Source organism: Sceloporus occidentalis, unplaced genomic scaffold, assembly GCF_023333645.1.
Source record: "Sceloporus occidentalis isolate IW3139 unplaced genomic scaffold, rSceOcc1.0.p SCAF_4, whole genome shotgun sequence".
NCBI lineage: Eukaryota > Metazoa > Chordata > Lepidosauria > Squamata > Phrynosomatidae > Sceloporus > Sceloporus occidentalis.
Window position 1 is genome coordinate 165,958,791 of NW_028316984.1, and position 22,343 is coordinate 165,981,133.

Below are 22,343 nucleotides of genomic sequence, written 5' to 3' on the forward strand. Positions count from 1 at the left end.
CATCTAGAGGGCTTCGCAATTCCTGCCACTGCTCTATGATAACAGCAAGGGCTAGTAAGTTTACTTTTAATTTTAAAAAATTAAAAATTAAATTAAATAAAAAAGCAAAGAGGATTCTGCCAAACACCCAGCAAGCTGTTGTAAAATGCTTCAAGAGGGAGAGGGAAAATGGCAGAAGCCCAGAAACTGATTCTATGCTACCAGCTCTCTTTGGCTTAAAACCAGGATGATTTCTGGAAGCTTTTTCCAGGACCAAAGCTACATCTGTCACAAATTTCACACAAAGGAACTGACAGCTCTACTGACTATCCAAGTTGTAATTTGTGCTGAAGCTTAATAAAAACTTAACCACCCAACAACTCAGATATACTAAGAGGCTTAAGTACAATCAACCCACTTTTTAGAAAGAAAGAAAGAAAGCTATATTGCTTGGATAAGTCCAAGGAAATGCACACTCCATTGGTTCACTTCACAACTTCAGGTTCTCTCCCTTAATGGAATGGCTGATGCAATAACCTTTCTGTCCTAGGAGATCCTTCTAACTATTCTTTGTAAAGAGATGGAGAATAAAGGTCTGTAAAAAGCCTTTTCAGAAGGGAAACTGCACCATTCTCTGCTTCTCCTCTAGCTGTAAATCCAAGCTGGCTTTCTCCTGCTCCCTGCAAACTAATATGAAGAACTGCTGCTACAAAGAGGTTTGGGAACATTATCATGTTTTTCATAAGAGGCATGTGTAATGCAAAAGAAAACAAGAGAGATATAAACTGTTGAGAGAAAGAAAGTGATTACTCTGAAGTACACAAAGATGGAGAGGTAAGTGTGCTCTCTCTTCCAAGCTGTTCTTGATCATGATAGCCAGAGCCCTCAAGCATCTGAACCACTGGTTTATTCCACCTTTCCAGGAATGTCCCAGCCACAGCTCATGGCTTTCACCACAGTACTGTACAGCTTGGTCCAGGCCTCACGTACATTCATGTTGAAAGCTGGGCCATGGCATTTTTCCAGCATGTATAGCAAGGACTCCCCCACAGTCTGAAAATCAAAAGAGAGAGAATAGTATCAGCATTCAACAAGCAGAAGCAAGGCTGATTTATTCATCCCCACCTTGGATCCCATCCCAGGATATAGATCTAATAAATAAATAAAATAAAGTTCATCTCCCCTTGTAGTCTAAACCAGGGGGATGATTGTGATAGGGCCAGAACTAGTGTTACCTGGTGGCTGAAATTTCAGTAGAACTGAACCATTTGAATTTGAAAGTGCTCTCCGAGTGCTGAATCCATTGTGGGAACAGGATTCACATTCTGGATAGCTCAAAGTTAGAATTAAATACACAATGGTCCCTATCCAGCTTTACTTACCAGCTATGCACGTAAGGCAGTTTGACAATTAAAACACTAAAATAAAAAGATACAGAACACACAAAAAAAAATAATGACAGCTGAATTTTCAATTTTGATTCCTTTTGGAGCTGATAAAACAAGATGCTTGGCCTGGTCTCCTTTGCTTTCTCCTTGTTTGTTGCTTGGTTAGTTCTGCTTCTTTAAGGAGATGTGAGTAAAAGCTCAAGGACATCACTAACCAAACAATTAATCATGAAAAATACAGTGAACCCTCCTCATTCTCTGCAGTTAAGGGTCACAGGACTCCTGTGAAACATTTTTAAAAACCTCCAAATAAAAACACAAACTTTTTTTAATCTGAGAGAACACCTCTCTAGAAATCTCTAGATTGTCCAGCATGGTTTTGAGGTCAATGTCTAGCAGAGTCATGCCGGAGGACCTAGAGATTCCTAGAGAGGGAACATATCAATTAAATCTGTGAATAACCAAATCCGCAAAGGATGAACATTGATATTCAGTGTGAAAACCAACAATGCCAGGTGAATCGTGGGAATCTCCAAAATAAAAATGTATTTTGCCAGTTTTCAGACATGCAGTAGTAAATGACAATGATCAGCACTTAAATGACTGTAAACAGTCATTACTGCACTTGGAAAAGTTAGCTTTTTACAACCCTCTTAATTCCCTAGAAAACATGGCCACTAGCCATATTGGCAAGGTATTTAGGGAGCTTTTGTTCAAATGTCAATGTTCATCACCCTTTTTCTGTTGCTAGCAAACAACAACCCATTCCATCTGTGGTTGTCAAACAACAACCCATTCCATCTGTGGTTGTCAAAATGACCACACAGATGAGGGTATTTTCTCACATCTAAGCAATTCATTGCATATACACAGCACACTTTTAAGGTATAGTCAGTTATCACAAATGTCCAATTACATGGGATGTGTAAAATACAGTCATGCAAACTGAAGATTTGAGGAAAGAATTAAGTAAAAGAAAACTAAAGAAATGTGGCACGTATAACTTCAAATAGACAGACCACTCACCGAAAAAGACTCCAGCTTCACACCAACTGCCTGGTGTTTTTTACCCAGGTTGGCAAGGTATTCCGCCAGTGAGTGCAAATTTTCCAAATGGCTTACAGCTGCATCTATTACTGACATTACCTAACAAACAAAGGGGAAATAGAAAAGAAGAATCTCATATTCCTATTAGAAAAAGGGGAAAGTGCCTTTGTGCTAAAAAGCCTTCTGCGAATAATCACTGTGCAGTCTTGAAGGTTTGTGCCACAAACCTCCTTAAGCAAAGCAAGTTTGAAGGAAATCATATTTAGAGGTTTATTACCATAGTTTTGCCATCTAGAGCATTGTAAAGCATCTGTGGGTCAGAAAAAGACTGAAACCCATACATAAGTCACCATGCAAGCTGATCAGAAATGTATCTATTTTGCAGCATTTAGACCTGCTGGGAAGCTACATATGGCTGTGGCTTGCCAATTCATGTGTATGTTATTGCTCATGCAAGGTGCATGCATGACTCATGTGTAGTATCACAGCTACAGTACATTTTATCTGGTAGGTTGGTACTACAAGAGACTTGAGAATTCATCAACAAATTCAATAGGGAAAGGTTTCTCACTATCTCTGAGCCATGGCAGCTAAAAACAGAACCTCCACATTCCATAATTATTATGGAATTATCCCACCGTTTCCCAGTCTGGAATGCAAAGCTGCTTACAAAAGTTAAAACAAACTTCCATTGTACAAAAGGTAAAAATATAATTAAACAATCAATAAAATTAAGGACAGTTTAAAACAGATCATTAAAAGGAAGAACAAATATAAATAACACAATATATGACGGGCCCTTCCACGCTGCCCCAAGCAGGCACTCCTCAAAGGCTTGCTGAAACAAAAAGTTCATCCCCAGCCTATGAAAGGATAGGAAGGAGGGTGCCCATCTAACATCTCTACAAAGGGAGTTCCAAAGCCTGGGAACAGCTATAGATGTGCCTGTGATGGTGATAGGACACAGAGAGGGGTCTCCTCAGAAGATAAAAAAATGTTGGCAAGTTCACATAGGAAGATACTATCCTTCAGATATTGGAACATGCAATAAGGAGTAGTTCCAGTATTTTTTGCCCCAGAATATGCTGTCCCCATACTTGTTTTGGAGGGGGGAGGATGAACAGCAATAACATAGCCTTATTACTAAGCAGAGTGATGTGGCAGATGTTGCCATGCAGCAGTAACAGCCCCACCTCCCCACAGTCACTGCCCTCTTGTAAGACATACAGTTTGTCTCATACTCCCTAAACCACTTGGAAGCCCTCAGTGATGGTGGGAAAGGCTATCCAGTTGCTGCTCTTGAAATAAGATCCAAATTCCAGTTCACCATATTTCAGAACATGGAAAGAAGCAGGAGGAGGACTTCTTTGTCCTGTGCCTGCCAGCCAAAAATATTCAGTCCTGTACAGATATTATAAGCTACTTTAGACCATTGTTAAAGAAACCTTCCCTGGACCCCCTCGATAGAAACAACTAAAGGCCAGTCTCTTTGTTACCATTCTTGAGCAAGGTGATTGAGAAGGCAGTCACCAATCAACTACAAGCTGTCTTGGAGGAAACTGGTTTTCTGGATCCATTTCAAACCAGGTTCAGGATGGGATACGGAGTTGAGACTGTCATGGTCACCTTAGTTGATGATCTCCGTCTGGGCATCAACAGGGGAAGTGTGACCCTGTTGGTGCTCTTGGACCGCTCAGCGGCCTTCGTTACCATCAACCATGGTATCCTTCTGGAACGCCTGAGGGAGTTGGGTATCAGAGGCACTGTTCTACAGTGGTTCCACTCCTACCTCTCGGGAAGATTCCAGATGGTGGCACTGGGAGACAGTTGCTCCTCTAAAAGAGAGCTAAAATTTGGCGTCCCCCAGGGCACCATCCTGTCTCATATGCTGTTTAACATAGAAGCAGCTGGGCAAGATCATCCGGAGTCATGGGGCGGTATCAGTACGCCGATGACACCCAAATATATTTCTCTATGGCTCCGGCTGATGCACTGACTAAGGATGGCATCTCTCCTCTGAATGCTTGTCTTGGCACGGTAATAGACTGGATGAGGGAAAATCAACTCAAACTGAATTCAGGTAAGACAGAGGTACTTGTTATTGGAAACCTGAACCCAGGAATGGAGTTATGTCAGCCAGTTCTAGATGGGGTCACACTTCCCCTGAAGGACTCTGTCCGCAGCTTGGGGATGCTCCTTGACTCGTCACTCCAGCTATCAGTGCAGGTGGATGCGGCACTCAGGACCACTTGCTACCAGCTTCAGCTGATACGCCAGCTGCACCCCTTCCTGGAGCCAGAGGACCTTGAAACAGTAGTACATGCACTAGTAACCTCTTGATTGGACTTCTGTAATGCACTTTACTTGGGGCTACCTATGTGCCAAGTTTGGAAATTCCATATGGTACAAAACGTGGCAGCAAGACTAATCACAGGTACTCCCCGGAACAACCATATAAGACCTGTTCTGAAGTCCCTTCATTGGCTGCCAGTCAGTTTCCAGGCAAGGTACAAAGTGTTGGTGATTACCTTTAAAGCCCTACATGGCTTGGGTCCAGAATACTTAAGGGAACACCTTCTTTTGTACTGTCCATCTGCACACTGAGGTCCTGAAGTAAGAAATTACTTCAGTCAAAAAAAGCTAGGCTAACATCTGTCACTCAAAGGGACTTTTCTACTGCTGTGCCAAATTTGTGGAACAACCTACCGGAAGAAATCCACCATATCTCCACTCTTACTTCAAAAAGGCTCTTAAGACAGATCTCTTCTGGCAGGCCTTCCCAACCTAGCCAATAAACTACAGCTTCCTCCCTTCTGTATGTTCATGAATATGATCTCAATTTTCTGAAGTATGTCTCCCTGCTTGTCAAATTGTTTTTAATTCTAACCTAATGCTGTATTGCATTTTATTGTTTTTAAACTCCGATTGTTTAATTCTAGTTTTAATATTGGGGAGGGGGTTGGGAAGAGACCATTTAGTATTTTATTGTAATGTATTTTTACTGTTGTAACCCACTAGGAATCCTAGTGATTGGGCGGGCTATAAATAAATTATTATTATTATTATTATTATTACTTTGAATTCCATTTTGGGAGAAAGGTGGAACATAAATCAAATCAATAAATAAAGCTTTCAAAAATATGAAGCATTCAAAAGTAACCTGTTTTTAGTAACGCAAAGATTTTAATAACTCAATGAAACACTCATTCCTTTTTTGCTATTTTTATTCCTTTTGAGAAGAAGAAAATACATTTTAAAAAAAACAGGCCACCATTATGGGGAATCGCCTCAAAATACTCCTCAAAGGTATGTTTGTTCCCAAAGGTAACCAGAAAAATAACAGATACTAAGGGCAGCTGGTTGCTTCCATGTCAGTCATATAGTGAATCAGATCATCTTGAGTTTTGTTTCAGACTCTAAAGGAGCTGTCCAGGGTACTGAACCTATTTGGGGATAGAAACCAGAACCCTAAACAGCACCTTTGCACCTGGAATAAAATCTAAAGCAGATTAACCACAGGAGGTGGAGGCCATCAACTGATACAGATAAACATTACTGTGGAGAATCACAGATAAACATTACACATGGAGAATAAAAATTATTTTGCGAAAGTACCATTATAATGTCCTCATTGCCCTGAAAAGTAATGCATTAAAGGCAACATTGTTACTCAGACCATATTACTTTTCAGTTGTGCCATGGGCCACCCTGTCTTGGTAGTCACCATCAGTGGTCCATTTTCCAGGGAGCAGAAGAGCAGTTCAGCACTACTCAAAGCTAACACTAATCAGAAGCACCAGAAGCCATTAAATTAAAATCAGCCAATTGATAAACCAAAAGTCACCTCCCCCCAAATAAATCCAGTAGTGCTGCAGGCAGGCTCCCCAAGGTTGAACCTTTCAAAACTCATCCCCAGATTAAGCCTCTACTTATTCTTTCCACTTATTTCTGTCAAGATGTGGCATGGTTTTAAGGATTTAAACTTGTTTCTGTTTAAACCTGTTGCTGTTCTGTTCATGAAACAGATTTATGTATCTCTGTACATTTAAAGAAAAACAGATCAGTAATTTTTGGTAAGCCTTTAGACAAAAGTAGTTGTGCAAGTAATTCGAATTGTCAGAACATATGGCATCCAACACCATATGATTACCAAGTGCACCGAGATAACATTTGCTGTAACTTTACTGTGAATTCAGATCTTGGATTAAAATGACTTTTCGTGATGAAAAGGCCTCACAAAGAGCTGGGCAAGATAGACATTCAAGTTGAAGCTGTAATAACAATAACATTAACATTAAGTAATAGTAGAAGTAGTAGTAGCAGCAGCAGCAGCAGCAATATTTGTTGCTATTGTTTGCCATCAAGTTGGCTTCAACATAAATAACCCCTAATTAGGAGAGGTCTCCCAGATGACCTGTTATTAATAGTCCTGCTCACTTCCTATAAGCTCAGGGCTGTGATCAAGTCTATTCACCTGTAATACAATCTTCTTCTTTTTCTCCCACCTTCAACTTTAAAGAGCATTATCATATTTTCCAATGAAATATGTTGTCCAATGATAAGTCCAAAGCACAATAGCCTCAGTTTTATCATTTTACATTCTAGTAGGAATTCAGGTTTAATTTGTTCTTAGACTGTTTATTATTGTTTTAAAAATTCCAAACATATTTCAAGTAGCTGGGATGGTACTCATCAGGGTGTGAGGATGTCAGGTCTGTGCAGTCTACATTTGTGTAGATGTGCCTTCAAGTCGTTTCTGACTTACGGCAACCCTAAGGTGAACCTATCATGGGATTTTCTTGGCAAGATTTTTTCAGAGGCTGAGAGTATGTGACTAGACCCAAGGTCACCCAGTGGGTTTCCATGGTTGAGCTGGAAATCAAACCCTGGTCCCCAAAACTGTAGTCCAATGCTCATACAGTTACACCATTAGTTGGCTCCTAATAATATCCTACAAAGGACAAACATGTGAAATTCTAAAAAAAATCTGAGTCCAGGACTTTGTTTTCAGTAGTAGCTCTGAACAGTCAGAGTCCTTCCAGCAGAATAATCCACAGTTAATTACCTCGCCCTCCCTTCATTGCAGAAGTGTAATTTAGGACTGTGGGAGTAATTTTATTGCTATTGTTGTTAAACAATTGGGATTTATGGGCATCAGATTCCTATATCGAAGCCAAAGCAGGTCCTGTAAGACCAGTTTGGGTGCTTCCTGAGATAAAGCCAGCTTTCCTGCCAAATTGAACTGCATCTGGTACTCCATTCTGTTACCCATGCTGCTTCATATAAATTTTGGTATAAATGATAGCCCTTAATGACCCCTAGATGAACTCTAATAGCCTGTACACCATTACCAGCAAGGCATGAGGACATGTACACACACCCCTGAGGGGCACCCACATCATCATATCTAAGGAGTCGCATAAAAGGATTATCATAGGACCAGGAAGAGCAAATGTTTGCCTTGCATGAGGCTCTTGCCCCCTCCTTGAGTCTGTTATCCCAGCAGCTTAAGACCACTAAGACAATCAGACAGGGACATCCAGGTGAAAAGAAAGTAATTAAACACCTTTGTTCTCACCATCAAGCACCTTTGCCTGAAGCAAGATTTTGCCTATAAATATCATCAGATTTGCCTGTTCCCTGGGCCAGTCTGGATTTCAGGGGGAAGCTATGTCCCTTTGAACCCTGACCTGGCTCCTGGCTCCTGGCTCCTGGCTCCTGGCTCCTGGCTCCTGGCTCCTGGCTCCTGGCTCCTGGCTCCTGGCTCCTGGCTCCTGGCTCCTAATTCCTGGCCAGTCATTCCATGGCTGAGCCTCATGCCATCCTCATCATATTCCATTTGGATTCCTGGAGGGAGTCTACATTCTGGTACGTATCACCCCAGTGATGCCTAAAATCCTATTCCATGCTAACCTATGCTTTTCCTGAGCCTTGTATGTGTGTGTGTATGCTAGTGAATCGTATGTGTTTTCCCCCTTATAAATAAATTTGTTATTAATTCTAGAAGTCTGTCTCAGCTCCATTTATTGGGATCCCCTGGTCTACTCTGTATACACAACGGGAGACGATTCTGCAAGGGCCGTCGTAGCAGGCCCTCCTCTTGCAATATTTGAGCTAATAACAATAATAATAAAATTCCCCTAAACGGACCCTTGGCTACAATTCAGCCTTCAGGAATATAGGATATTCCAACCTTGCAGAAATAGCATCTTTTAGATTTCATTTCTGTGCAAACTCCCAGAGCGGGGTGAGGAGAAATGTATGAGTGTCTAACAAATCCATTTTGGGGCACATTTTTGGGCAGGAGGGCTTGTCCAATTGCTAGATTCTGGGGGAGAAACTGTGATTCCAGTTTTCTTCCTATTTGTTGGATACAAAGATGTTGAAGGATAGAGATTGAGCTTTTGAGTAAGGATGTCACATCATGTTGTTTGTGGCTTGTGTAAACTACTTTAAATCTTACAATGATAGGACAAAAAAGGGTCCATGAGTTGGCCTTTCTTCCAGTGCCACCATGCTTCACTGGTTTTTTTTATCATCTGAAACTCATTTTAAGCATAATAACTCCTCACCTGCTACACCTACTCTTCTGTCACTTGGCCCATTTTATGACTAGAGAAATTTATACAGTGTGTACTATTTTCATACACATTGTTCTCATAAAACACAGATAAGGAAGCAGGGAATTCATTCTCAACCCCCTCCCCTTGCCAAAAAAAATCAGGACTTTCCTTGCACAGGAACTATTGCACACATCCTTCTGTAATTTTGCAAGTCTGTTTCTTAGTGGAACCTCTAGGCTGTCTGTCATTTTCAGAACAATTGTTCACAGGGATAAATGCACCCCTTTTTAGTTACCCTCCAAATAAAAAGGTTGTTTTTGAAGGGGGGAAAATCTCTCCATCCTTTCATCTGAAACTCTGCAACATCTCACCTTTCTTATGTGCTCCAAAAATTCAGGTGATGAAAGACATTCTTCGGGAGTAGAGAACTTCTTGCAGTTGTACTGGAAAAGGGGCAAGAGATCAGGATCCAGATCAAAAAGCCTGAAAAACAAGACATCAACTCATCACTTGGTTTGGCTTCCATATGTTCCATAAGAAATCATTTCTTCTATTCCAATCATTGCTCTCCTCTTGTTCTATGGACCACCCCATCTTCTTATGGAGAGATCTCACCTACTGGACCCAAGAAATCCAGACAGCCAATCATAAAAGGAAATGAGAACCACAGACTTCTCTCTCCTGGACAGGTCCCACTTCTTGCTCACCCTGGCTTCAGAAAGACAACCCAGGTACAACAGGAAGCAATATATCCTTATTGGTCTGTTCCTCCACAACTGTCATCTCCAGAGAAATGTTATCAAGCATAAATGCAGCCATGGCATCACTTTTCATTTGTGATGAAGCAATGTATCATGGTATACTTTCTTAAGTTTGGGCCTGAATAAAATAAAACTGTGCCGGAAGCAAGTGTAACCAAACATGGTAGCAAATAAGTGAGAAATTCTATATTAATGGTTTAGTGGTGGGAAAGAGAAGTATGAGGCAGAACTAGAAAAATACTTTTTTAGACTATAGTACCAAGTAATTTCCAGCCAGCACAGCTACCTTTCTTAGCACTTGATCAGGAAGGGTTTATGGGGGGGGGGGGGGAGAGTAAGCTGCTACCACATCCATAGTTCCTGCCCACTCTTATTGTGCCCTACACTACCTCTTCACCCACATGTATCCCTTCTTCATCCTACTCCAGTTTCTTGACCTTTCCCCTCACCAAAGAGGCCACAGTTATTGCTGTTCTCTCTTCCTACTCACTTTTCCCCAGTTCTATAAAGCATGGCCCAAGAGAAAAGATGGCACACTCTGCCAGACTGCTGGGCATTGCCTGGTCAGCATGCCTCTGCATCCTAGTCAACAGGGAAGAACAGCAGTACTATCACACTCACCAGGAAATCCTTATCACTAGAGATATTAATAGCAGGGATATTATCATACTCATAACCAGTTTGTGGACTTCCCATACTCATCTGATTGGCCACTATAGGTAGGACTTTGGTCTGATCCAGAATTGCTCTTTGTACGATCAGTTCTTACAGAGATCGTCTCTCATGACATCCCTCTGTCAAGTTGTGTCAGCTCCGGATTTGGAGGGACATAAGTGGGTGGGACATGAACAAGATGCACTAGTGGAAGGGCTCCAGATTTAAAGGGACATAAGCAAAAGGTAAAAGTACTTCAAAACATCAACCATAGGCACTCCTCCCAACCCAAGTACTGTCATCAAGAAAAAGGAGAAGCAATGTATTCTTGATGGAGCACATCCTTCCCAATACCTAAATCAAGGTTTTGCTACTGTTTGTCATTTTCTGCTACAGTAATAGGCAAATGACAGTCTTTGAAATGTTGCTGAACTGCAGCAAACAGCAGTCCTAGCTAGGAATCCTGATTCAGCCCAGCAACATTGGGAAGGTCTCAGTTTGTCCTCCCTAAAGCAGAGCTGGGTGTGGCCCAGCAAGATTTTTCTTATACTCTAATTTAAAAAAGTATAGTTTTATGTCATGTAACATTGATTAACAATGTGGTGTACACTCTTGCTTTGTGCATTTCAAACACATAAGTATGGATTGTCCATGCTGGCCAGAAACTCAACTTACAATCTAGGCTTCTGGATCCATGGAGAGGGGGTGGGGGAAGTTGCCCATGAAACCAGCGTGCACGATGGTGCCCCCAGGTTTGTGGCTCACCTGACCCAGGGCGCCTCCTCCTGACTTCTTCTATTCACCCACCAATGTTCCTCCCTCCCAACACCAACACACAGTCTGCATGGCCAGGGGATTCTCCAAAGCTTCCAGCCTCATTTGGGGTGACACTTTTTACTCTGGAGAATCACCTATCAGGTGTTTTTACAATGTCAACCATAAGTCAATTATTACTGTAATATGTTCTTTTGGAGAAGTGTTATTTTATATTACATGTAACAAGTTGCGATGCCCTCACCAGCCACTAATGAGTAGCATTTCATTTAAAATACTGTTTTGGGAGTGTCATTTGGGAGAAGGTGTTGTCCATTTGTGGCCAAATTTTAAAATTTGTAAATATATTCTTGTAAAGAACAAAAAAAACCCTCTTAAAGCAAGGAGTAACACATCTCCCCACAAGTAACAGTTAACCAGCTACTTTTTTAAAAGTCACATTCAAAATTGTGCGTTGGTTTAGAATAAAATAAAACACAGAGCCTGCTAATATTTGCAAAGGGAAGGTTGGCACGGAGTCCTTAAATGCCTTGCTTCACTAGGCTTTTAAAATGTGTTGAGAGTGTCAACAAACATGTCAAGAAGAATTATCAGGTGGCTACTGTACACATAACTTTTCTATTTTTTTGTTAAGAGAGACTTTGGAAACTTCTCATTCCTAAAGTCAATTAGCAATCAAATAGGGTATTTATGGACTGGTTAAAAAACAGAAAGCTGCAATCAGGAATAAATGGTCATTTTTCTCGATGGAAGCACTAGCTTTGCATGCACAAAACACATGTTCAAGCCTTTGTGTATCCAGTGAACAGGATCAAGAAGCAACTAAGGGCAGACCTCAGAATGAGACCCTGGAGAGTCCTTGCCATTCAACAGGCTAAATCAGGGGTATGAACTGGGCACATGTAACCTAAGATCAAACATTGATCAGATAGCAACTGCAGCCAAGAAATAATAATAATAAGACTAGGAATGGCAAGGGCAGCAATGAAAGAACTAGATATGATGCTAAAGAGTAAAGACATACAACTGAAAAACAAGACTTAAGCAGAACAGAGGAAGTAGGAGGGCTTACCTTGGAGATGTCTCACCCGCAGGGCCAACTCAAGGGTAGTTAACAACAACAATTTTGTGCAGCCCCCAGAGCTGGACATCTTGAAGCTTTCCATCAACAGAGGGGGAAAGCATGGAGAATCTAAAGACTATCAGGGAGTACAATTCACCAATAGGTTGCTCGTGACGGTTATATTCTCAGAAGACCCCCCCCCCAACAGCAGTTTTTGAAACCCCAAAGCAATAATCTATTTCTGCATTTACACTGCAGAAATAAAGCAATTTGACACTACTTAAACTGCCATGACTTCATCCTACAGAATGCTGAGATTTGTAGTTTTGTGAGGCACCAGCACTCTTTGGCAGTGAAGCCTAAAGACCTTATAAAACTACAAAAACTCCCAGGATTCCATCATATGGAGTTACAGCATTTAAAGTGGTGCCAAACTGCATTACTTGTACAGTGTATATGCACCTCTAGTAATTCCACTTTAGTGGACATAGTTGGGTGAAGACCACAGAGGGCTGGGGAGGATAAATATGGAAGTTTGCAGTCCCCAGGCTCTTTACAGCTGTCAAAGTTTGGGCTAAACAGGCCTTGTGGAAAGGCAGTTTTTGTTCACCTCTATTTGTGGCCTCCACACTACACTTACCTGAGAAGTGTACTACAGAAAAACTGTTCTTCTCTGCATCTATATCATGTGAATCACTGTTACTTGCCACAGTGGTAGAATTCAAAGATATAGATGTGTTAGTCTGTAGAATCAGTATGTAGAGAGATCTTGCAGCACCTTTGAGACTAACCAAAAGAAAGAAGTTGGCAGTATGAGCTTTCATAGACTTAAGTCTACTTCCTTAGATGCATTTGTTCAAACGCATCAGAGGAAGTAGACTTAAGTCTACAAAAGCTCATGCTGCCAACTTCTTTCTTTCAGTAAGTCTCAAAGGAGCTACAAGATCTCTCTATATACTGTTACTTGCTCCATCTGTGCAATAGAAACCCAAGAAATGGAAATGCACGTTTGTTGTTCTTATATGCCTTAAAAGAAACTGACCCAATCATATGTCTACTAGGTAAGATTTATTCAAAGGAAGTTCCACTGAATTAAACCTACATCATCCTGTTTATGATGCCAATTTCCTTTCCAAGTGCCAACTCCCTGCAATCCGAAGGGAGAAGTGGGAGATATAAATAAAATTTATTATTATTATTATTATTATTATTATTAATTTCCTTTCCAAGTGCCAACCAGCCCTGATCTTGCTTAGCTTCCACAATAAGACAGGATCTGGTGTCTTCGGGTTATGTAAGGATTCATTGTTACATGCCCTGGAAGGTGGGGTTTTAAAAATTCAATGAAATAACCATAAATTAAAATAGGGACAGAATGCTATCCCTGCTCATTTAAAACTGCTTTACCAACAAGAGAATAAAAATCCACAATTAAAAACAATTTGCTCCTTGCTAAAGACTCTTGCAGCCCTGTCTCATCTGCCTCCTCCTTAGCTCAAGGGTTAACAGAATGCACTGGGCATTTAGCTGTTTTCTCGCATGCACCATTTCCTCTGCCCTGGGACTGATCCCGGAATTAATTGAGCCTCTCCCCCAGGGCCAGGCCTGGCCCCAGCTCTGGCAATGACTATGTCACAAGCAATTAGGAAGCCGCTCTGATACACTTTGCAGAGCTGAGCACATACAAGAGGACTGTGAAACTGCCCCTGGAATTAAAGAAAAATGTATTTGCACAACACGAAAGATGAGAGGGAAGACAGGGCTGGGAAAAGTTAGCATTTTGGACTACAATTCCCCAAATACCTCAGCAGGCACAAAAAAAGGGTCACTTTTCCAGGCTCTGAGACATAAGCCACACAATTCTCTTTGTTTTGTGTTGCCCATTTCTTTTATGATTAGATTCCTACATGAAGAGCTTCAAATGAGAAGTTCATCAAGTCTTGCAAGTCCAGTCACAATGGATATTGTGTATAAAAAGGGAAGGAAGGAATGGAAAGACTGCATCTGAAGAAGTGAGCTGTGGTTCATGAAAGCTTAGACTGAAATAAATTGATTACTCAAGAATGTGCCAAAAAACTATTCATTTCTTCTCTCTTTTTTTCTCTCCCTTCCCCACTTACTACATACTGAAATAGACTTAACCTGACTATCTCTTCCTGAGCCCTCGGGCTTACTCCCAAGAAATGAATGTAAAACTGCAACCTCATAAGGTCTTCGCATTGCTCAGACTTCACCTAGTGCTCATGCTTTGAAATTTTAAAATAGGGTTTCAGGAGCCCATGTTTGTCTCTAAGCCCACCCCTTTGACACACGTAAAAACCAGACAATATTTTAAACTTGTAGCTTGCAACTATGAGTGCTTCTTTCTTTCTCTAGAATAATAGTGTGAACTGTGCAACTCTCCAGATGTTGTTGAACTGCAAATCCCCCAGCATAACCAATAATCAGGAATCTTAAGAATTCATTTCAACAGCATCTGGAGGAGACACACAACTCTCCTATAGAGCAAACAAAGCAGACTCAATTTGATCTGGATCAGGGTCCTTACACCTATAATCTTTATTGCCAAGTTTGGCCCAAAGAATCCTCAGAGTTGAATGAGATAGATGTAACTCCTTAACAGCCCTGGTGGCACAGTGGTTAAATGTTTGTACTGCAGCCACTCACTCACAAACCAAAAGGTTGCAAGTTCAATACTAGCAAAAGGGCTAAAGCTTGACTCAGGCTTGCATCCTTCCAAAGTCGCTAAAATGAGTACACAGATTGTTGGGGTCAATTAGCTTACACTTTGTAAACCGCTTAGGGAGTGCTTAAGTGCACTGATAAGTGGTATAGAAATGTACTTGCTATTGTTATTGCTAATGCTAATAAAATGGCATTCTGCATAAGCTCAACAGCACTCTCATTATTTCTTATATACATGGGGAAGTGAAAGTAATGCCAAGGTGGCCTTATTCTTAAATAAATGCCCCTATTTCAGCACACAGGGGAGATGCCTTGTTTTATTTCCAGGATGGAGAACTTTTGGCCTTCCCACATCATTGGACTGCAGCTCTGATCATATCTCACCCACAGTGGCTAATTTGCAACCCAAGAACCTTTGGAGGGGCACAAGTAGCCCACTCCAGTTCTGTTTCTTTCTTCTCTCAGGCCAATCCCTTCCCTTTTCTTTTTAACAAAATCCTAATTTGTGGAGAACAAACTCAAAGGAGCACTTTTAACCAGGCAAAGAGCCACTCCTGACTTCTTGTAATAATTCAGTTTCTGTAATAAAGCAATACAATGAGTGTATTTCAATAGAGAGTGTGATTTAAAAAAATTGGGCACTTACATTTAAATATAAAATACCTAGATTTCTGAAGAGTAATTCTATGCATCTTGTTCCAAAGCTACAATAAACTTTACATTCTCTGCATTATATGTCTCTAAGCACATTCAGCCATGTCTGCTTACCACTACTTTTCTTCTACTGCAACTTGATTCCCTGTTGAAATCTTACAACTTATGAAATTCAGATTTAAGGTGGTTAAGATGAAGAAACTGGAACGTGTCCAGAGAATGCTGACCACTATGGCCAAAGTTTCGGAAACTAAGCCTTATGAGGAACAACTTAGGCAGCTGGGTATGTTTAGCTTGGTGAAGAGAAGACTGAGAGATGACATTATAGCCACCTTTAAATATCTAAAGGGATGTTAGGTAGAAGATGGAGCGAATATGAACCAGTGAGTTCAGAAAATGAACCAGTGGATTCAAATCACAAGAAAAGAGATTCCACCTAAATGTTAGGAAGGACTTCTTCTATAAGAGCTGGTCAACAGCAGAACAGACTGCCTCAGATGGTGGTTGACTCCTTTTTTTTTTTTTCTTTTTTTTTGAGGTTTTTAAACAGAGGTGGGATGGACATCTTTCAGGAGTGGTTTAGTTACATATTCCTGTACAGATAGCTCTTGTGGTCCCTTCCAGCTCTACAATTCTGTGGCTAGACTCCCATTGGGGACTTATGTCTTCTTAAGTGGATAAGCATACGTGGGAAATAAAATTGGACAGTTTTGTAACATACATAGCCAGTAGTGAGCTGCTGTTATGTTACTGCATAGCAGAGCCGGCAAAGTGACTGTTGAACAACAGGACCAATGCACAATGGATCTGATCTGTATCACATCACATTGGTCCCAATGTGCAATGGGCACCAATAAATATCAGGCACTCTTGCTGGCAACCTGTAATGCATCTTCACAATACACTAACAGAGTTTCTTAGCATTTCTGCTACATAGTTAAGAACTGTATATGTAAAGTTACATAAACATAGATGGTGATGTAGGATCCCAGTGAATAATTCTAAGCTGGGGGCGGGGGGAGCTATCAGTTCTTATATCAATAACCACTGTAATAGCCACATTCTTTTTTTAATTCCTCATTAGCTTCTTGTATAATTAAATACAGAGTTCAGGTAACATGCACATAGTTGTCTTCCCATTCTTAACAGTTTCAAATCATTCCAGTTTCATTTTTAGTATATCTTGCACTGAACATTATCGTTTGATAACCACAATGGGCCATTTTTTGGCTATCTTTCTTCTGATATTCTAATGCTAGTTTTTGTGGGGTATGGTGGTTTTCCTCATTTTGATCAAAAGTAATCACTACTTTGATTGAGATTTTTCACCCCTCTTTAATTTTCAAATGCCTTTCTCTGAAACTATGTTTGCAGCGGCAGCCACTGCTGAAGATAACTTTTGCCAAAAGGACTTGCAGCAGTGTTGAATTCCTCTGTGCTTCCTGTTTGCAGTTCTCCTCACATTTGGGGCCGGACACACATCTCACTGAGTCTCCCAGAGTACATGGTTACAGACTTAATACGTTGGTTCACAGGACACAATAAACCAGGAAACAGTGGGAAACCCTGACTTATCAGCTATGAGCAATCACTCCTGCATGCTGCATGGGGAACACTGAGTTTTTCTGTGTGGCTTGTTTATTGTGTTATGTGAACAGAGCACATCTATTGGTCCTATTCGTTCCTCAACAACAAACCAGAGTCAGAAGCCACAATTTAAGTTTATTTGTAGATGTCATCTTGAGTTTGTTGAGAGAGACACAATAGCTAAACTTTGGCTTGCATGATACTAGTGGCATCACTAGGGTTGGTGTCACCCAGTGCAGTAGCTCACGGTGTCCCCCCCCCCAATGCACCTGTTGGCCTCCTCCCATACCACACCATACAGAATCTTTAGTAATAGTTTTTGTACTACTATCACTCATTAATCATAATTCCTGCATATCACTGAATGTCATGGTAATAGTTGTGACATAAAACAACTAGCAAAATTAAAATTACACCTTTAAATTATAATATCGTACGCACAGCCTCAGTGCATTTACATGTGCATAATTTCATATGGTTGAAGTAAAAATTGATAAAAGGTGATGTTTTTAAAGAAAATTTAAAAAGAATTAAAAAATTAAATTGAATTAATTATTTTTAAATAATTAACATTTTAATTTTTAAAAAAAACAAACCTGGGCCCGCTCTTTTCTTCTCCCACTGAGCCTCACCCCTCTCATACAATCTCTTTAATGTTTTAAAGGGACACAGGAGAGTGCCACAGCCCATTTCCGCCCAAAATCAGATGTTTGAGGAGCAGCGGTGCCACCCTCCTTAAGGGGTCACCTGTTGTGGTTCACACATCCCTTGTGATGTTACTACATGATACAATAAAGTACAGGAGGTGCCGTCAAGCAACATCTAACAGGACATTGCTCACCCAGGGATAACCAAGCTTGGCTTTCGTAGCTTTTCAAGTCAACCAAAGGGACCAAGCCCTTCAACTCAAACCAAAATTCAGCAAGCAGAGAAGTGGAGCCAGAGCTATCAGGGTTGAGACAACAGGACTTTTTAATTGGCATGGATGATGATGCCAAAAAACCTTGTTCCATCTGAAATTAGTGGTGATCCTCAGAGAGGCTGGGAGGAAAAAAAATTCTCAGCAACCATATCTTATTATTGAGCTCTATCTGCGTATATGTGCCTTCAGGTTGTCTGTCAACGTATGGTGACCCTATGGATTCTGCAAGGTTTTCATTGGCAAGAAACAGTCAGTGAGGTGGTTTTGCCAGTGCCTTCCTCTGAAATCTAGCACCTGGAACTCATTGAGAATTTTCCATCCAAGGGCTAGGCATCAATAGACGTATAATGTGTAGATCCAGGAAAGTAATAGTACTATTCTTTGGTCAGCCCTCACTTGGAATACTGTGTCCAGTTTTGGGCACCACAATTCAAAAAGGATGTGGACAAATGGGAGCATGTCCAGAAGAGGGCAACCAAATTGGTGAAGGGTCTGGAAACCATAATGCCCTATGAGTAGAGACTTAGGGAGCTGGGTATATTTAGCTTGGAGAAGAGATGATTAAGGGATGATAGGATAGCTCTGTTTAAATATTTAGTCATATTGAGGATCGAGCAAGCTTGTTTTCTGCTGCTCCAGAGAATAGGACCCAGAGCAACGTAAGCAAGCTATAGGAAAAGAGGTTCCATCTCAACATTAGGAAGAAGTTCTTGACAATAAGAGGAGCTGGACAGTAGAATATGGTTCCTTGGAGAGTGGCAGAGTGGAGGTTGTTAAACACAGACTGGATGGCCATCTGTTGGGGTGCTTGATTGTGTATTCCTGCATGGCAGAATGGGGTTGGACTGGATGACCCTTGAGATCTCTTCTAACGCTTCTATGACTAACCAGCGCTGACCTTGCTTAGCTTCCAAGATCAGACAGGATCAGGAGCCTTTAGGGCATTTAATGCAAAGCATTTTAGAGTGGCACGGTTTTGGATGGAAAATTAAGACTACTATGTGCTACAGGGAGAAAAAAATACTCTGATAGAGGTGAAAACTGTTAGAACTGGAAAGCTGACATGATGAAAACTGTTAGAACTGGATAGCTGACTGCTCCCTGCATTTTGGACTTTCCATGACTACAGGAACTGTCACAATGAGTGCCTGAACTTCAAATACTACCGCAACACCATTGCTAAAACCATGCCATATAGACTTCCTGCTGGAAGTTATAACTTTGGCTCCAAGTACGTCCACATTAGTCTTGAAGCCTTCCACTGTATTAAAGACAGTGGGGAAGAAGGAGCTTACACTGGGATGAAGCATTTCTTGTTGTGTGCCCTCAAGTCATACCAGGGGATTTTCTTGGTAGAATTTGTTCAGGGGGTTGCTTTTGCCTTCCTTTAAGGTTGAGAGAGTGTGACTTGTCCAAGGTCACCTAGTGGGTTTCCATGGCTGAGGGGGGGGGGGGATTGAATCCTGATCTCCAGAATCACCATCTACCACTCAAACCATTACACCATGCTGGCTCCCATTACACATATTGTTGTTTGTAGTTGTGTGCCTCCAAGTTGTTTCTGACGACCCCAATGCAACCCTGTCATGGGGTTTTCTTGGCAAGATTTGTTTAGAGGTGAGCTTGCCATGGCCATCCTCTGAGGCTGAGAGAGTGTGACTTGCTCAAGGTCACCCAGTGAGTTTTTCTGCTCCAGCAGGGAATCTGAATCCTGGTCTCCACAGTCTTTAGAGTCACCATAAGTCACAGGTTTAATTCGTGAGCTTCTTTGTGTCCCATTTTGGAGGAGAGGGGAGAAGTAAGATACAAATAAATAGAAGAGGAGGAGGAGGAGGAGGATGAAGAGGAAGAAAAAAGAGGAGGAGGAAGACGAATAGAAAAGGAGGAGGAGGAGGAAGAGGAAAAGAGGAGGAGGACGAAGAGAAAGAAAAAGAGAACAAAAAGAAGACAAGGAGGAAGAAGAAGAGGAAGAAAAAGAGAAGGAGGAAGAGTAGAAGAGGAGGAGGAGGGAGAAGAAGAAGAGAAGAGGAGGAACAATAAGAAGAAGGAGAAGGAGAGGAAGAAGAGGAGGAGGAGGAGGAGGGGAAATAAAAAGAAGAAGGAGAAGAAGAGGAAGAAGAAGAGGAGGAGGAGGAAGAAGAAGAAGCGGAGGAAGGAGGAGGAGGAGGATTGGAGGCAGACGACCCCAACCCCAAGCAGCTCCCCAGAGGTCCTCCTTTTCCGGGACATGTCCTCCCTTCCATCCTCCCCCTGGAGCAGGACCTTCCTTCCCTTCCCTTCCCTTCCCTTCCCTTCCCTTCCCTGCCGCTCACCTGGCGAAGAGGACGGTGCCGTGCTCCAGGGGCCTGGCGCTGACCTGCTGCCAGCTCTCTCGGACCAGGCGCTGCTCGGCGCTGGAGAGTCCCGGACCTTCCATGGGGCTGGGCTGCTCCCCGGAGGAAAGGGCCAGGGCAAGGCAGGCAGAGGCAGCCGAGAGAAAGAGAGAGGGAGCGAGAGAGAGAGAGAGGCAGGCGGCGCTCCTCTCCTGCGCCTCTGCCCCTTCTTCGCCTTCTTCGCCTCCCCCGCCTCCTCCTCCTCCTCCTCCTCCTCCTCTTCCTCTTCCTCGCTCGCTGCCCATCGCTTGGGGCTCCTTGGCACACAGGGACCTCACCCCAGGAGGACAGGAGGGCCCCCCGCAAAATGGAGGACTCCCCCTGGAAAAGAAAAAGGGAAACTCAAACTACTCCTGGAAAAGAGCAATCAATCTGAGGGATGCTTCCATAATGGAGGACGTTTTGGCACTCCTCCTGGACACTTAGGTGGAAAATGGAGGATGGGTCCGGGAAAAGGAGGACGGGCCTAGACAGGAAGGGAAACCATGTGGGACCTGACCAAAGCAGATAAAAACCATGCTTCTTAGTTATGCTCGAAATGGAGGACGTGAAGGCTGGAATGGAGGACAGGTCCTGGGAAAAGAGGACGGGTCTGGCCACCCTGGTTCAGGCTTAGTTTGTTCTAGGGCCCAATGAGTTTGCTCTGGTGGCCCACAACAGACACCAACTCCCAGGATTCCATAGCCTAGAGCCAGAAAGAGTTAAAGCAGTGCCAAACCGAATTATTTCTCCAGTATGGATGGATCCTTAGAACCAGGGGACCAGGCACCCTCCTCCTTTTCCAGGACAGGCCCTACATTTCAACCTTTGCTCCAGGAGGAGTTTCAAAAGGTCCTCCATAGGGAGCATGGTTTTGTCGCTGTTACTGTTGTTGAAGGCCTTCAAGTCATTTCCAACTTATGGCAATCCTAAGGCAAACTTGTCATTGGGTTTTCTTGGCAAGGTTTGTTCAGAGGGGGTTTACCATTGCTTTCCTCTGAGGCTGAGATAGTGTGACTTGCCCAAGGTCATATCCTCCCACCTTGAGGCCTCACCATTCAACAACAGAACAATACACCAATTAACATGGATATACCCCACTCTCTTCCATGCCAGCATTCTCTGAAGATGCCAGCCACAGATGCTGGTGAAACATCAGGAATAAACTCTTCCAGAACATGGACACTTCGCCTGAAAACCCAACAAAAAACTATGGACGCCTTCCACAAAAGCCTCTGACTTCACGTCATCCAGTGGGTTTCCATGACTGAATGGGGATTCAAACCCTGATCTCCCAGAGTCATAGTCCAACACTCAAACCACTACACCATGCTCCTCTATATGAAATCTCATGATGCAGAAGACCTATTCTAGTTGCTGAGCATCTTTAGTCCTTTTCTTGCAGTCAAGATGCTCATAGAATCATTGAATCATAGAGCTGGAAGAGACCACAAGGGCCATCAAGTCCAACCCCATTCTGCCATGCAGGAACTCTCAATCAAAGCATCTCCAACAGATGGCCATCCAGCCTCTGTTTAAAGACCTCCAAGGAAGGAGTTTGTTCCACTGTCGAACAGCACTTACTGTCAGGAAGTTTCTCCTAATGTTGAGGTGGAATCTCTTTTCCTGTAGATTGCATCCATTGCTCTGGGTCCTGTTCTCTGGAGCAGCAGAAAACAAGCTTGCTCCATCTTCAACATGACACCCCTTCAAATACTTAAATGGGACAATCATACCACCTCTTGACCTTCTCTTCTCCAGGCTAAACATACCCAGCTCCCTAAGTCACTCATCACAGGGCATTATGGTTTCCAGATCTTTCACCATTTTGGTTGCCCTCCTCTGGACACGCTCCAGCTTCTCAACATCCTTTTTGAACTGTGCGCCCAAAACTGGAGGCAGTATTTCAGATGTG

The 22,343-nt window shown here is 42.3% G+C and overlaps 1 protein-coding gene across 1 annotated transcript; it reads right to left on the minus strand.

The window, feature by feature from the left end:
- Positions 1–873: 873 nt before the first annotated feature.
- Positions 874–20,496, minus strand: NGB (neuroglobin). The gene is made up of 4 exons (XM_089522281.1): positions 20,390–20,496; positions 9,349–9,460; positions 2,394–2,513; positions 874–1,032 (listed from the first exon to the last, which is right to left on the minus strand). The coding sequence occupies exons 1-4, from the start codon at positions 20,491–20,493 to the stop codon at positions 886–888; spliced, it is 483 nt and encodes a 160-aa protein (XP_089378407.1). The 5' UTR covers positions 20,494–20,496; the 3' UTR covers positions 874–885.
- Between the last annotated feature and the right edge of the window lie 1,847 nt (positions 20,497–22,343).

What these genes read in the sequence shown, in the direction of transcription:
- NGB (XM_089522281.1), bottom strand. Translation starts at nt 20,493, where the DNA reads ATGGAAGGTCCGGGACTCTCCAGCGCCGAGCAGCGCCTGGTCCGAGAG. An exon ending in GGCACCGTCCTCTTCGCCAG is followed by an intron (nt 9,461 to 20,389) that starts GTGAGCGGCAGG and finishes CTTGTTTTTCAG; the next exon opens with GCTTTTTGATCTGGATCCTG. An exon ending in TGAAGCTGGAGTCTTTTTCG is followed by an intron (nt 1,033 to 2,393) that starts GTGAGTGGTCTG and finishes TTTGATTTTCAG; the next exon opens with ACTGTGGGGGAGTCCTTGCT.